This window comes from Clytia hemisphaerica, unplaced genomic scaffold, assembly GCF_902728285.1.
Source record: "Clytia hemisphaerica strain Z4C2 unplaced genomic scaffold, Clytia hemisphaerica genome assembly, whole genome shotgun sequence".
Taxonomy (NCBI): domain Eukaryota; kingdom Metazoa; phylum Cnidaria; class Hydrozoa; order Leptothecata; family Clytiidae; genus Clytia; species Clytia hemisphaerica.
Genome location: NW_027104101.1, coordinates 573,547 through 588,617, shown reverse-complemented (window position 1 = coordinate 588,617; position 15,071 = coordinate 573,547). Strand labels below are relative to the sequence as shown.

Sequence of the window (15,071 nt, the reverse complement as noted above, 5' to 3'; positions counted from 1 at the left end):
CCGTACACCATACCATTTATTTCATGATATGCACCATTGCAATGTCTTCTGTTATTTTATCACTGGCTCAACCAGCTGATTGGTTGGAGTGACGTAAAATCTGTCAATACGTCACTTTCAATCAACCAATCAGCTGTTGGGTGTATGATAATGTCAGAAGCCATTTGTAAATATGCTGCTTATCATGAATATGACTCTTGTTACACTATGTATTTCCAAAAACTTCTCTTAAGCCTAGATGATCTAACCATGGCAAACGAAAGCCCTTGACACAATAGGTAAAAATATGGTATAATATCAGGGGTGGTTAAAGCACATTTTTCAGAAAATCAGGCAGAATGCTAAGCAACTCCAGAGCTGACACTAAAATTGTTGAAAAGGTTACATAATGTCAAAAGACATTCCTTCAGGGTTTCATATCCTTGTTCAATTTTGATCATGTGACATTTCTTTTGTTTAGGTTGCATTTTCATTGGTTAATTGGGATGTAGAAGTGAATCAAGATCTATTATACGACCAATCACTACTGGCTGAGCCACGAGAATCTTCCAGATAGATGAATGTGTGGTTTTTTGGTATTGAACCTACCTGTGTTGATGTACATACCAAGAAATCTTTTACGAATTCAACGTTTATGTATTTAGCTGTTCTTCTAGTTCCTTGTTCTTAAGGTTTTTACTGGTCAGCATCGCTCTACGCCACGTTTATTTTCACTAAATTAACTTTGTCGCCGTCTGTTTTTGATATAAGAAAATTATTTTAATACAGAAAGCTGTATTACTTAAATCTACTTAAAAAGTGATTTTCCCGGGTCATTGTTTTGAAGAATATCTTTGAAAAGAGGAAGAAATTAACTGAAAACCTGTTAAGTCATAAGCCGTACATCAAATTTAGTAAACTGGTCTAAACCTTTTCCTCCTTGAAGAGTTCTGTGCAAAACATTAGGCGTACAAAATCTAACAATCTTTCTTTCAATGTAATCTTTTTCTAAAATTCTTTTTTTACCTACTTTTACACTATGCAATGATAATTTTTCTAGAGATACTTAATATTGTATACATTTTATTGCATTTTTTTGGTTACCGTACGTTGTTATTTTTGTTATTTTTGTAGATTTTCAGATTATAATTTTCTTTTAAGTTTTTCATCACTTCGTATTTCTTATTTTTATTTTTCTGTATTTTGTTGACTTTGGCGCTCTAAAAAGTACGGCTTTGACGGAGTGACGGCATCACCTGATTTTTCTGTCGGTACTATGGTGTAAAAAAGTGAAGGTATTTTAGAATTCAGTTTTATGACAAGGTAGTTTTTCTTTCCTTCTTCTGATAAAGGCACTAAACTAATCAACAATTACATCATTTCAAACTCAAACTGTTATAGACGATCAGACGATCATAATATAACATTATAAGTTCAAACGATTAAAAAAATCCATAATAAACGCTCACTCTATCATCCTCCAAACTGTGGTTTCAGTAACATAACCTTGGAAGGAAAGTCCATCTAGAATTGACTTAATTTTATTTACCAAAGCTAGATATTTAGCCTTTGGACTTTAGAAGTATCTGTGCTGTAAAATTATGCAAGGTGTTTTCGTATGTCAATAGATGTCTTTTGTTAATATGTTTCTATTTTCTTCATGACGACTTTTTATTATATTATAACAACAAGTACAAAAAACATATTATTTTTATACTCTGGGCAGGGATTAGATTGAATTTTTTTCCATACTCTTTTTTTTGATATATTGATATAAATATGAAGATGATATACAGCAAGTTATGATAAGTTATTATTTTTATATTATGATATTATTAGTTTTTCCCCGAAACAGGGAAACTATACAGAGATATATTACGTGAAATATAAGACTATTGTTCAAATCGAATTCAATTGTTCGAATGTATTGCCTTTTATTTGTACTGTGTTCGATCTTACAAGACAATGCATCAATCTACTTTAGCATTTTCATTTCTTTGCAAAAAAATAGAATTGGATAAGATTTGGTTTTTCATTAATTCTTAACACTGAAAGGTCTACATTTCGCAAGCTCAGTATAAAATATTACATGCCATGTTCAGCAAATTTCTCTGCTCCTGCCTTACACCATGACCTTCACACCCATGACCTTTTTATAAAAAGACCCAATGAAAACACCCCTGTCTCAGTGCCCCGGTGGCATGATTTCAGTACATGATTTTTTTCAGTACATGGTTTCAGTACATGATTTTTTCCTACGTCACTGCAGTAATCAAATTTTTATTGCACTCATTTGTGAATTGAGATATAAATTGAATAAAGACAGCGACAATAAAAAACAGTTCTTGAATTCCCAAGCCATTTAGGATGATTACAAATGAGTGCAATAAAAATTTGATTACTGCAGTGACGTAGGAAAAAATCATGTACTGAAACCATGTACTGAAAAAAATCATGTACTGAAATCATGCCACCGGGGCACTGAGACAGGGGTGTATGAAAAGAAATATAACATAAGAAATAATCTTTAACTTTTCGAAAAATTGAATTAAAATATAAATTTGTTTCGTGGGAGCAGTGCTAATGGTTAGTTTGCGTGTGAAGACGTGACGAAATTTGTTCACATTTTCTTGATTATCTTGAAAATTATCCTGATTTATCGGGCTTGCGTGTATTTCGGGAAAGAAATTTTCTCGAATACATGAATTTTAGGTCCATGAGTGAACAGAGGGATAAAAGAATAAGTAGCAACTAAAAATAATTTTTTGCAGTATATATTTCATAGAAATAAGAAAAAGCCCGGTATTAGAAAGTAAAAAATTGTCCTACTAAAAAATATTTATAAATTAACTATTTACAAAATATAAAAAATATGAAAAAAGTGGCTAAGAAAAAACTGAAAATTATATATATATTTTTATTTGTTTTTTTTATTGTTTTTTTTATTGTTTTTTGTTTTTGTTTGATTTTGTTTATTCATTGTTTATTGTTGACGGCGGTTGCACGGCAATCCTTCTGGAACTTCATTTGTGCTCTTTCTTCGCCAAAATTTGAACAAACATCGTTTGATATTTTTTGGTTTCTGAAAATTAAGAAAAAATGTTGAAATAGTTGAACATGGTCTAGAGTAGAATCTTATCTTTCATTTATCCTGACGGTTTAATTCGATGAACTGATGACTTAACAAGAAGATAAAGAATCTGGATTACTTATCTATACATCGTTGATAGATTTAATCCTTAGATTTCCAGAAAGGAGTGGATTATTTCTATTTCAAAAGTGCGATTGCGTTAATTTCTTTTAAATTGTTGTAGGATTAGAAAGTTTTACTTTGTTGAAATCAAAGTTTATTAAGTATACACCCCTACATCACAGACCCGCTGGGACCCCAGCCCCACTGGAAAATTGGGCAAATATTTCGTCCCCGGTCAGAAAATACCCTACAATTTCAGCCCCATTGGGAAATTGACTTTGATTTCATCCCCATTCGAAATTCAATGTTTAAAAGTTGTACTCCAAAACCATTCTCACTAGATTTTTAAACCTTGGAGCAATATAATTTCTATCCCCATTGGGATTTTAATAGGAATTTTTATCCACACTGAGGAAAAAAGTTCCACTGGGGCTTTGAGACAGAGATGTAAGTATATGTTTGAATTAAGTAGCCTAACGTACCTGTTGTCTTTCTCCAGAGGAAGAAACCATTTCCTTTAGTTTGTTGTTCTCTTCTTCAAGGTCAAACTAAATATTTTATGAAGAAGAATATTTGAAACTTACTATATATTATAACTCTCAAGGGTGAATTATCTGAATAATCTTGTGCCAATCTTTCTTTTGAAAACAAAGACTACTTTTGAAGACTACGCAATCTTTGAAGCTAGTGAGCACCAGGAATAAAACATCATCAAATAACATCCCAATAAAAACATCAGAATGTTCGCCCTGGGATCGAAGTTGAAGACCCCTTTCTCTTTTGGGAAAATCAAACCTGTACTTTTTCCACAAACCGTAAGTGAAAAACAAAACGAAAAGTTTACTTACAACTCTAGCTTGATGAGCAATGTCATGACTCTTTAATTTGTCATACAAAAGGCCTTGGTCCTGTAAATAGAAAAAAATTATGAAATAGAAAAGAAATCAGCAAACTTATCTTCCAAAGCACTGAAATGCCTTGTTTAGGCTCTTATAAAATTAAAAAAAGGTTTTAGCCTTGGGAAACAAAGTACCTGAAAAAGTTAACACCCGAGATATAAATTTTAAGCCCTGCTACTGTAACACCCCTTTGTCAAAGTCCCTATGGGACCCCAGTTCCTCTGGAAAATTTCGTCCCTGGTGGGAAAATACCCTGGAATTTCAGCCCCACTCGGAATTCTATCCCATTGGGATTTTAATTAGAATTTTTAATTAGAATCTCCACTGAGGAAAAAAGTTCCACGGGGCTGTGAGACAAGGGAGTACTCTAGATCGACATGAACAAGTGCTAATATTTCGAGAAAAAACTGCTGAAAAACAAAGGAAAACTTATGACTCACAGCACTAAACTCTTTCCAGTAAACAATGTCTTTTTTCATAGAAGACACTTTCTGTTTAAAAGCATTGTTTTCGGTTTCCAATTTCTTGATGAAGGCGAGGTTAGCAGTATTTTGCTGTTCCAAATTGTCCTAAAAATAAAGATTATGTCTCATAAAAATAAGCTGAAATTTACAGTTATCAAAGTTAAATAAACGGAGAGCATTTTAGTAGTAAGGTTTTGTCCTGGGGATACCAGGGCGAATGGTAAGGCATTGAGACTATTTTTGGTTTAATCTAAGCTCTGATAAGGGCTGTGAAGGTAGCTAAAACCAAGTTTTGATCCCTCTGGAGGCTGCATTTTTTTTTAAATAGTCCAGTGTCATATCAATGAATTACTGTCATTTGATTATTTGTAGGAAAGATTACAGTAGAAATAAAACAAAAAGTAATGGAGGGAACAATTTAGTCTATACAAACTAAATCCCGTAACTATGATCGTATTATCATATAACGTCTATACAACTGTATTACACGTATCCTAAACGAGTCCAGTCTAAGGAAAGATTGCTACTCACATGGCTTCTTCGAAGATTGAAAACTTCGTCTTTCACAATCTGGACTTCTCTGTCCTGTAAAGAAAGTTAAAGACACTTTAAAGAATCCGTACTACGTACTTGCGAAATACAAGGAATTTTGGTTTCCTTGAAGAGCAACAAATCTAAGTATGAATTTATAAACATGTGCAAGCAGTAGATCAGTCATCTATATATGGGGCGCCATAAGTGACAAAAGTCTGAATTCAATTATTTCATGTTAACTTATTTACGATGTCTGATTTCTTATTTATAATGTCTAATCTAATTCTCATAATTTATAATGTCTAATTCCCAATTTATAGTGTCTAATTTTTAATTTACTGTATATAATGTCTAATTTTTTCTGATGTCTGATTATTTTATGGTCTAAATTAATAATCAATCAAGATAAGTAAAAAAGTTCATCAAGACAAATAAAGATAAATTATTTGCCTTGGTGAAATATTTCACTTGTCTTGATGTCCCATATCTTCTTAAAAGAAAGTGACGTCGTTTTAATGAGAAAACCTCCCCTCTGATTGGCTCAACAATCATTTATTCCCCAGAATTCAATGAATTCAGAATTCAAATTACTGTTAGTAATCAAGCCACCAGCTGGGGCCGGTTTAAAAGGTAATCGTAGAGTGTATAAAACACCCCTGCGTCACAGACCCGCTGGGGTCCCAGCCCCACTGGAAAATTTAGCAAAAATTTTGTCCCCGGTGGGAAAAATACCCCGGAATTTCAGCCCCACTGAGAAATTGTCTTTGATTTTATCCCCATTCGGAATTCATTGTTTAGAAATGACACACCAAAACCATCCCAACTGGATTTTTTAACCTTGAAACAATATAATTTATCCCCATTGAAATTTCAATCGAAAGTTTTATCCCCGCTGTAGGGAAAAGTTTCACCGGAGCTGTGAGACAGGGGTGTTAGAAAATTTAACTTAGAATTTTGTCCCTTATGGCGCCCCATCAAAAGTTATACTTACAAATACGGCACGTAGTTTCAAGATCTCTGCACTTGCATTCCCAAATTGAATGTCCTGATTTTACAGAAGAAAAAAAAGAATCTCAATTTAGTGAAAAGAAATGAGAAAATTACAAATACAGGTTCATTTGATCCAGACCAAATTTCATCGGTTTAACGGATCATTTAAGTTAAACTTATGAAGAAGTTCAATATCAAGCAGACATTAACCCTCGTCTCGTTTAATGGCATTGGGACCCAAGCTCGAAAAATTTCGTCGATTGAATACTTCTCTGGTTGAAAAAAAAGTTCGTCTCACATGGGCAAAAATAAAAATAAAATAGACATCGAACTAATCTACCAATTTTCTTCAACCCCGTCACTGTATTGCCATTTAACGCTTTCATTTTATCTCCACTGACTAATGAATAACTGACAGCTTCCGTTGAATATCAAGTTACAGTAAAGCATGGGACGTATGGGGATAATGGGAAAGAGCATTTAAGGTAATATTGTAATAACATCGAATAACTTACATTTTCGCTTAGACATTTTTTCAAGTTTTTAACTTCTTCCTTAAGAAAACTGTTTACTTGAATGTGCTGAACCTAAAAAACAAATTAAGAAAATTGTGAGAATTCCAACACTCAAATTTTGATAGGAAAACATGATAGTGCCTTTCATCTCTTTTACATTCTAATTTCACTCTCTAATTCGCTCTAATACACGTTTTTTATAAGAACATACTGTATAGAACATAAGGCTTCGATGGCTAAAATGTTAAGAACAAGTTAAGAACATTTTAAGGCTTTATGGATTCTAAAACGACCAATTTCTCAAGAAAATGGATAAAAAAATGCTCACAAAATGATAAAAATAAGAACACGTTAAGAACATTTTTAGGCGTCAAAAATTCTGGATGTTTTTATAAAAAGAAGTGTAATCTTGTGAGGTCAACTCGTTCAAAAATTTCAAAACAAAAAAAACTTACACATTTAGCTTTAGACATTAGCAACTGTCGAGTCTAAAAAGAAACGGTGGAAGATAATACAACAATGAATTTGGTATCTCAATGATATTATTTTTAACCGTATATTGACAGAATTAATTTTGTCTGAAATCAAATCACAAGTATAAAATCAAAATATTTGAAAAATACCTCCGAAAAAAAAAAGGAATAGAGTTGACCCAAAACAACGTCTAAGTAAAGTTTTGTAATATTAAGACTCACAATTACATCAAAATCATCAAAAGACTCCGAAAGGCTTATGGCGACAAAATAGAATATTCCGAGTTAGTTACCTTTGCTCGGAAGCGTTTGTTAGCATCTCGGACGACTCTTTTCAAATTCTTGGAATTGTCATCCTGAAGGTTTTGCTGAAAATAAGAGATTTTCAAAGGATTAATTATGATCTAAAAAGCTGATATTGGGCGAATTGAACTCTAGACTGTAGGCATCACAAATCGGGGAATTAGGTCGATAATAAAAATGAAAATAATAATCGAGAATAAATCTGTGAGTTCAGTTTGTGAATAACTATGCTAAGCGAAATTAGGGAGCGTAAGGCGAACTAGAGATCTCTGGGCGGGCGAACGTTAGCTGCAGCGTCATAGGCGACTATTTAAATAGTCTACTATGGACTCTAACTGTTTGTCTTAAATTTAGAAACTTTCCTGGGAAGACGAGAAAGGGGAAAGGAGGGACTATGAAATTAATCTTGCAATTCTTTCCAAGACCAAAAGGGTACGAACATTAGTAAATAATTATTTAACTTGGCTTACACAAATCGCTCTGAGCTTAAATATTTCGGTGTCGGCATTTTTGTACTCAGCATCCTAGAAAATAAAATACGTTTTAGTTTGCTTATTACGCCTAAAAAACAAAAAGGAGCTTCCAGAAAAAATCAAACATATGTAAAGTAGGATCTACAGCTTTTCTCCGAATATTTCGATGTTAACAATCTATGTATCGTTTAAAAGGTAATATTTATATAAACTATAATTTTTAGCACTATTCTGGAGATTCACCAGTAGGATTTTTTCAAAGCGCTCACCTTTTTTCAACTATCTCAAGTGAAGTGACAAAACAAAAAAATATTGTTGGTGCTTACCCTTTTCATTGAACGCTCAATTAAAAACTCATAAGCATTTTCCAGCTCCATTTTCTGGTGCTCGAGCTCTACCTGAAATTCCAATGAAGAAAACAATTTTATTCAGTCAGATTTAGAAATATAGACTAACAGCACAACATCAGTCATTTAGACTTTTATTGCTTTTTTTCACTTTGATCGACCGTTGATCTTGATCTTCACTTTTCTTCATCGTTTTTAATTTTTCGAAATTCTAAACCTTTTAAATTATTATTCTCGGAAATATCTTTTCAACGGTGTATCAGTTTTTAATAAAGCATAATATGCTTTTGAGCATATTTTGAGACAGACTGCTTATACAAAACCAGCAATTGGTCCCGTAGGCTTCTCGTTTGGTTTTTGACCACGCTCAGCGGAAATTAAAGCCTTTAAGTTTCTTGCCTTGAAGCAAAGATATAATTTTCGAATAGGCTAACGTACGTATCAGTAAAAAAATTATCTTAAACAAAATTTGTAATGCTTACCAAGTACTTGTCGGCTTTCAAGTCATCTTGATGATATCTTTCCAACAAATTTTCCTATGAGTGAACATGATATGTGAAGTTAATAAATAAAGTTTTGCAATTGACAAATAGGCAATGCATTTAAAAAATCCTTAGAAATGTTTGATAAAATTGGAATTAGTTTGAGGACATCGCACGGGTTTCGTTCCTAGCCCTTTGAAACGAGCACGGTCCTTCCGAAATTGAGATATAAATATCGTAAATATTCGTCAGATTGTTATGTTTTCACACATCCCTTTACGCTTTAGAGCTTCAGCTTTGTGGGAAGAAAACAATCAGAATCTCATTTATGGTAACTAAATGTCTCGTTGGTATCTAAAAACAGGGTTGAACTCACTGTGATCAGAATTCAAAATTTTGAAAAGAAAATGTTACCTGTTGGCCGAGTTGTTCCTCGAGCTCAATATTTTTTTCTTCAACAGTTTGCATTTTGTATTGAAGATTTTGCTAAGTATAAATAAAATTTAAAGTTTCAGAAATTTTATCTTTAACCTTTACAGCAGAAATATTGGCTGAAGAAACTTGTAGAAAACAAAGAGAGAAATGTTTAATAATAACAATAACAATAATAATAACATATTTTAAGTGGCATGCTCCGAAAATTCAAAAGCTTTTAGGCAGCTGGAGAATTGTTTCCACGAAGGGCCACTATGAACAGAACAAGAACGAATACTGAAACTGAAACAAGAACGACAGGCAACAAAGAATGAATTGAATAAAATTTAAAAATATATATAACTTTTAAATCCGATTAGAGCTCTTGCCCATAGTAGCTAGTCTATAAGTTAAAGTTGATTAAAAGTAGGCCAAAGTGCAGTGGCGGATCTAACGGGGATTCAAAATTTATTGCGGAAAGGATTTCTTTTAGAAATACCTTAAGTGGATAAATTTTGGTGGGGATTAACTTTGGCGAATTTGGCGAATTGTGCCAAAATTCGCCAAATTAAATCCTCACCAAAATTTCCAAATTCGGCAATTCGCCAAAATAAATCCCCGCCAAATTTAACAAAAAGAGAATTATGTGAAAAATCACAACTTTTTGGTATATTTTTGAGTAATTTTCACCCATTTCAGTGTGACAAAATTTCCAATTCGCCAAATTAAATCCCCGCCAAATTTTAGGAAACTATGATCTATCGTCAAATTAAATCCCCGCCAAAAATCGTATTTTGGCCGATCGCCAAATTAAATCCACGCCAAAATTTATCCACTTAAGGTACTTCCTGTGAGGAAATAAAAAGTCTCCGTCATACATTTTGAGCTCCTCCCCCCTAGATATGCAACTGCAAACGACGGGAGAAATAATTTTAACTCTTACATATTTTACGAGACCGAAATCTAATGCTTTTTGCATTTCACCGTTATTGTGAAGCAATTGCTTGTTGGATTTCTTTAGTTGGATCTAGAAAAAAAGATTAGAATGGAAAACTTTTTTAAAACCTAGAATTTCTAACGAATAAAAATGAAAGCCTACAATTCCTTGTGCAGAGACAAAGTTTTCCTTGTAAATTCATTGCTAATAGACCTTTTCGACAGTAGCCTCTGATTGCAGCCGTGCAGGCATTTTTTTTGTCCGTTTTACCACCCTAAACTCGATCCAATCCTTTTTCACACCTTTTTTAATTGTCTATAGGTGCGAAAAAAAGACTGGGACGGTTTTAGGAAGGTAAAACGGTCAAAAAAATGCCCACGCGGTAATTGGCAGCTACAGTCGAAAAGGTGTATTCCCTTAAAGCCATTAAAGGTTCATTTAGGGATATTATCTGGCTCGTCAACAGTCTTCGTAAACAAAAAAGCTGATAAAACACTAGGGACAAGCTTGATCATGTCATGTTCTAAGTATTTGGTGGAAGAATAACTAATTGAAAAGACCTTTAATTCTAAATGTAAGAACAAATTTTACTAGTTTTATCTTCTTTGATAGCCATAAAAAAATAAAAAAATGCTTACGTGTTCATCGTAGCCGAGTGTCATTAGTTGACGAAGTTTTTCAAATTTTTCTTCAAGCTCTTCGTTACGTTGAGACATATTTTGCTAAAATTACAAAAAAAAGTAGTTGCAATATCTGATTCAAAGTCCCTTCGTCAGGTCACCCTCATCCCCTATGTATTATCAGATCTTTAATGCTTACTGATAACGCCAGATAATACCCTGGCGTCCTTCAGTAACGTAAATAAAGCCTGAAATACGGGTATGAAGTTGATATCAGGCGTATTATTTTGACACCGGCGAACCAATAATTTAGTCGGTCATGGACACATCATATTTTTTCAGTTGTGATGAAGTTTTTATAAGATGCTCACATAATTGGTTATTCAAAACAATAGAGATGACGCGTTCTTTAGAAAAATATAATAACAGTTTTTGTTTGAATAGTTTACGACCAATCCAATGACAAAAATTCTTGTAAAATGTTCATCTTGACCCTATTTTTTCACAGACTGAAAATAATTTAAAGGCTCAGAATTGTAAACGGCATTTATTGATAATTCGAAAAGAAACGTACCAATTTATATTTAAGTTCACCACACTCATCTTCGACAGTGTTAACACGAAATTCCTGGTCAAAAAAAATGAATAAAATTTGTTTTGTGAATACAGTTAATCCTCACTAATCCGAATTCAAACGGGGTTGTGTCCAATTTGTTCAAATTTAAGGAAGATTAATGCGGGTTTCTTTTTTGAAGGGACCTAAAAGATTGTTGTACCCCCCCCCCTTTTTATTCGGACCCCCTTCTCTTCTGGATCAAAATCCAGCAGTAAGGTAACTATGATTGAGAACGAATTGCAGACTCCCAGATATTCGAACCCCAAAATATTCGGGAATTTCACTCACAAAAGAAACCGGAGAAAGAAGCTTTAAAGTAATTTGCCATTCCTCATAACATTGTCATTTGTTGAAATTTGAAATGCATGGCCAAGAATTTTTGTATTAAAAAACCTTTTCCTCACCTGCTGATAAAGGTCTTCGTTGAGATCATCAATGACTTCCTCCATTGTAGACTTCTCTTCTTTGTAATCATTCTACAAGAAAAGAAAATATTCTAAGAGTGCAAAATGGTCTTTTTCAATATTTCTATGGGTTTTGCTGATGCTTTGCGGCAAAAATTTATTCAAATCAATGACCACTACTTTTTTTAACAGTAACATTTTCAAGTCCTGGCTGAAGCCATCGAAGCCATCGGAGCAGGTGGACCAAAATATTGTATATCTTTATCCAAAGGCTTCTAATATGCCTATAATTTTGATCTGATCTGATTTTTAATCATACTCACGACTTCATTTTTGTATTGATCCAAGCTGCGTTGTAATTGATCAATCTTTTGTTGCATGGCTTTTCTTGAAAGCTACGAAAAACGGAGAGCAGAACTAAGTTATTAATAACGTCAGCATCATAAATGTCCGAAAATGTATTTCATGACACTGTCTCCGGAAGACCTTTTTGTGATCTAATATTAGTGATCTATAATAAAATTTTGGTCTCCCCAGCTAGAGATAAGTATGAAATAGTCTATGCAATACAAAGATTTTTCTAATTCGAAGAAAATTCTTGTTCCCCTGAAGATCGAATTAGAGAGAGTCAACTGTACCAGTATAGTCATAAAGGTTTCTGTCCTTTGCTACTTTTTTTCTTTATCTCTCACAACTCACCTTTTTAGATTCAGAAATCAAATTTTTGCTTGAATTTTCCGAAGATGAGCCTTTGCCATCTATATGCTTATTTTCCTCAAACATTTTAACTTGATTCACTTTTGAATTCATTTAATATCACTTTTCTAACAGAACTTTTGAAAACACGTCTTTTTCAAAAGTTTCAGTCCATAGAAATAAAATTTATTTTTTAGCAATTTCATTTTAGACTGACAGAAAATATTTGACGTCACTTTTTTGTATATTTCATGGCTGACGTCAATTTGCTTATTATTGTTAGTCTCCATGAAGTCACATAAGTTTTTATAAAAATATTAAATTTTGGAAGCCTTCGGATATGTTCTTAATTTCTTCATTTTGAAGCCTAAAAATGTTCGTAACATGTTCATATTTTCACCATTTTTTAGCATTTTTTTCCATTTTTCTAAGAAATCAGGTGTTTTGGAGTCCGCAAAGCTATAAATGTCTTAATGTCTCAAAATATTAAGAACTTATTTGTTCTTATAAGAAAACCATATATCTTCTCTCTTAGATTCTCTCAATGTGTTATATATAGCGTTTTTAATGGTTTGTTTGTTCTGTTTTGAAATGTTCAAACACTAGCATTGGCTAACTAGCACAGCAGCCTCTGACTATGATCATAACCGCATCTGGGAATCTATCATTCGAATCGCTGCTATCCAAATCGCCTACGTAGACTGTATTTTTTTCAGTCCTTTTGATCCCGATCTCCCCAGATGGGCATCAATTGTAAAAGGAAACCGTCAGAAGTGAAACATTATTGCAATTATGCTTGTGTTCAGAAGTTTAAATCGAAGAAAAATGTGTGCAATACTTTGACTTTTTTGTTGTAAGGGTGTTTTTAAGGAAATTTAGATGGAGGCCTAAGCAAGATTAGTATATGCTGATACGGTAATAATGGTCGGGTTTTTGACCCTCCCAAGTCAAGGGTTGCTCACTTTTTTACCGATTTTGTCACCCTAAGGGTATTTTTTCGCAAAAAATTAGAATCTCTAAGGGTCTTCGCAGAGGTCCGATCAACACATAACCGACTTGCTCTTACTCCTCGAGATTTGGATACGTCGACTTATCAATGATTATACCTGTCATAATAATTGTTGCATATACGTCCATTGTTTATTAAAGCGATGCTTAATAAAGAGAGTCCAGTATATTTATTTCAAAACCATATTACCAAAAATGGACTTTCAAACTTTTTTTGCGACTGCGCGCTTGAATCGCCGATCGGTTATGTATTTTTCAGGTTTTCTGTTATTTTCAGTGCCTTTTCCACATTTTGGTTCTTGTGAGTTACCATCAATCAGCTAAATGTTTTTTATAAGCAAGTGTATGCCCCTTGGTCAGGCTCGTGTATGCTTAAGTTCTTAAAGCATCCAGGCATAGCTTATGCTTATTATATGCTAATGAATCATGCTTATGATTCACCCCGAGCCAAGTTTTTAGTGAAATTTCAGAAATTTTGTAAAAATTTGTTCAGATTTTGGAAGCAGTGGAATATGTAGCTATGGAATGTTTTTTTCTGCTTGACCTCTACCAAAACCTTTTTAAACAGATAAAAAATGACAACTTGAAAAATATTCCAGACTGACCTTTATGCTTATGTTATGAGTAGGAAATCTGCAAATCTGAGCCTTCATATGCTTATAAGCGTTATGCTTATAAAAAACATGTATCTTAGATCTTGTACTACGGATCCCTATAGTTTGCTAATTTTAACTGTTTTTAGCATTTCAAGTAATTTTATCTTTTGTACTTCAGTAGAAATAACGTTGCGTTGCAAAACATCCTCCAATATAAAAATAGTAAAATGTAAACATTGCGCGAATCACGTGTCATTAAAGAAAACAATTAAAATCACAGTCATTTTTTTATTTTGTATCCCGCCGCATACGGTTTTTTTACAAATTTCGTCACTACTTTTATGTCCCTTTAAACAGATAGAAGTAAATTCTTACCTTTTGAGCTGGGACATAGATATCCTTCTGTTCTTTGTTTTGGGTGTCAAGTTTCTCACAACTGCCAAAAGACGAACTCATGGCATCGGCTTCGATATTTTCGAAAGAATTGGCAACTTTCTTACTATTTGAATTCATATTTAACTATTTACTATCTTCTTTATTGACTTCTTCGTAGACAAACGTCTTCTTAAAGGTCGATTCGTAGAAAAATGTTTTCATGCACAAAGAAAATCACATTCAAAACTCTCACAAAAATATTTGACGTCAGTTTCTTTTACTTTTGGTGACGTAACAATTTTCGACTGATGGATTTGATTTTTCGCCACTTTGCGATAAAAATAGCGGAAAGATCTCACCTGAAAACTTTTCCCCGGAAATATAGCCGCTCACCACCGCAAAGGGTGCCAATTTATAGTGGTAGTCGACCTTGGCTTCAGTGCAGGCGGCCAGGGTTCGATTCCCGCTCACGGCAGTTCACTTGGCAAGTGAACGTCCCTTCGCCCCGGTCAACCCATGCCATGTGAGGGGAATTGGGTAGTCAGTTCAAGGTGCTGACGGGACGCTCATTTGTAAGCGTCTATATTTGCGAGAATAGGCCTCTAAAGCCTCCTGCAACTCAACCAAATAGAAATAGAAAATTCGAAGCAAATTTTGATACCGTGTTCAAAAAAGGTAAAAGTAGTAGAAAAAGTAAAGCAAAACTTAACTAATTCTATCCATCTAATAAAATATTTCAAAGGTGGAAAAGTA

At 33.5% G+C, this 15,071-nt stretch overlaps 2 protein-coding genes across 3 annotated transcripts in view; one reads left to right on the top strand and one right to left on the bottom strand.

The window, feature by feature from the left end:
* Nucleotides 1-1,888, top strand: part of LOC136813006 (ras-specific guanine nucleotide-releasing factor 1-like) — a 40,113-nt gene extending 38,225 nt beyond the window's left edge. The window contains exon 23 of the mRNA XM_067069514.1: nucleotides 461-1,888. Within this exon, the coding sequence (XP_066925615.1) occupies nucleotides 461-556 (96 nt within the window). The 3' untranslated portion in view covers nucleotides 557-1,888. The remainder of the gene's footprint in view (nucleotides 1-460) is intronic.
* Nucleotides 1,889-2,939: 1,051 nt separating this feature from the next.
* On the bottom strand, nucleotides 2,940-14,512 carry LOC136813017 (putative autophagy-related protein 11). 2 transcript variants are annotated; one of them, XM_067069526.1, is made up of 19 exons: nucleotides 14,319-14,512; nucleotides 11,967-12,038; nucleotides 11,644-11,715; nucleotides 11,198-11,251; nucleotides 10,642-10,725; nucleotides 10,010-10,093; nucleotides 9,067-9,138; nucleotides 8,653-8,706; nucleotides 8,150-8,221; nucleotides 7,821-7,874; nucleotides 7,341-7,415; nucleotides 7,030-7,062; nucleotides 6,575-6,646; nucleotides 6,061-6,114; nucleotides 5,067-5,120; nucleotides 4,512-4,640; nucleotides 4,021-4,080; nucleotides 3,655-3,720; nucleotides 2,940-3,061 (listed from the first exon to the last, which is right to left on the bottom strand). In XM_067069526.1, exons 1-19 carry the CDS (start codon nucleotides 14,454-14,456, stop codon nucleotides 2,963-2,965), a joined length of 1,398 nt encoding a protein of 465 aa, XP_066925627.1. In that variant the 5' UTR covers nucleotides 14,457-14,512; the 3' UTR covers nucleotides 2,940-2,962. The 2 variants fall into 2 exon arrangements, with proteins under 2 accessions (XP_066925627.1, XP_066925628.1); XM_067069527.1 differs by lacking the exon at nucleotides 14,319-14,512 and adding an exon at nucleotides 12,343-12,496.
* Nucleotides 14,513-15,071: the final 559 nt, after the last annotated feature.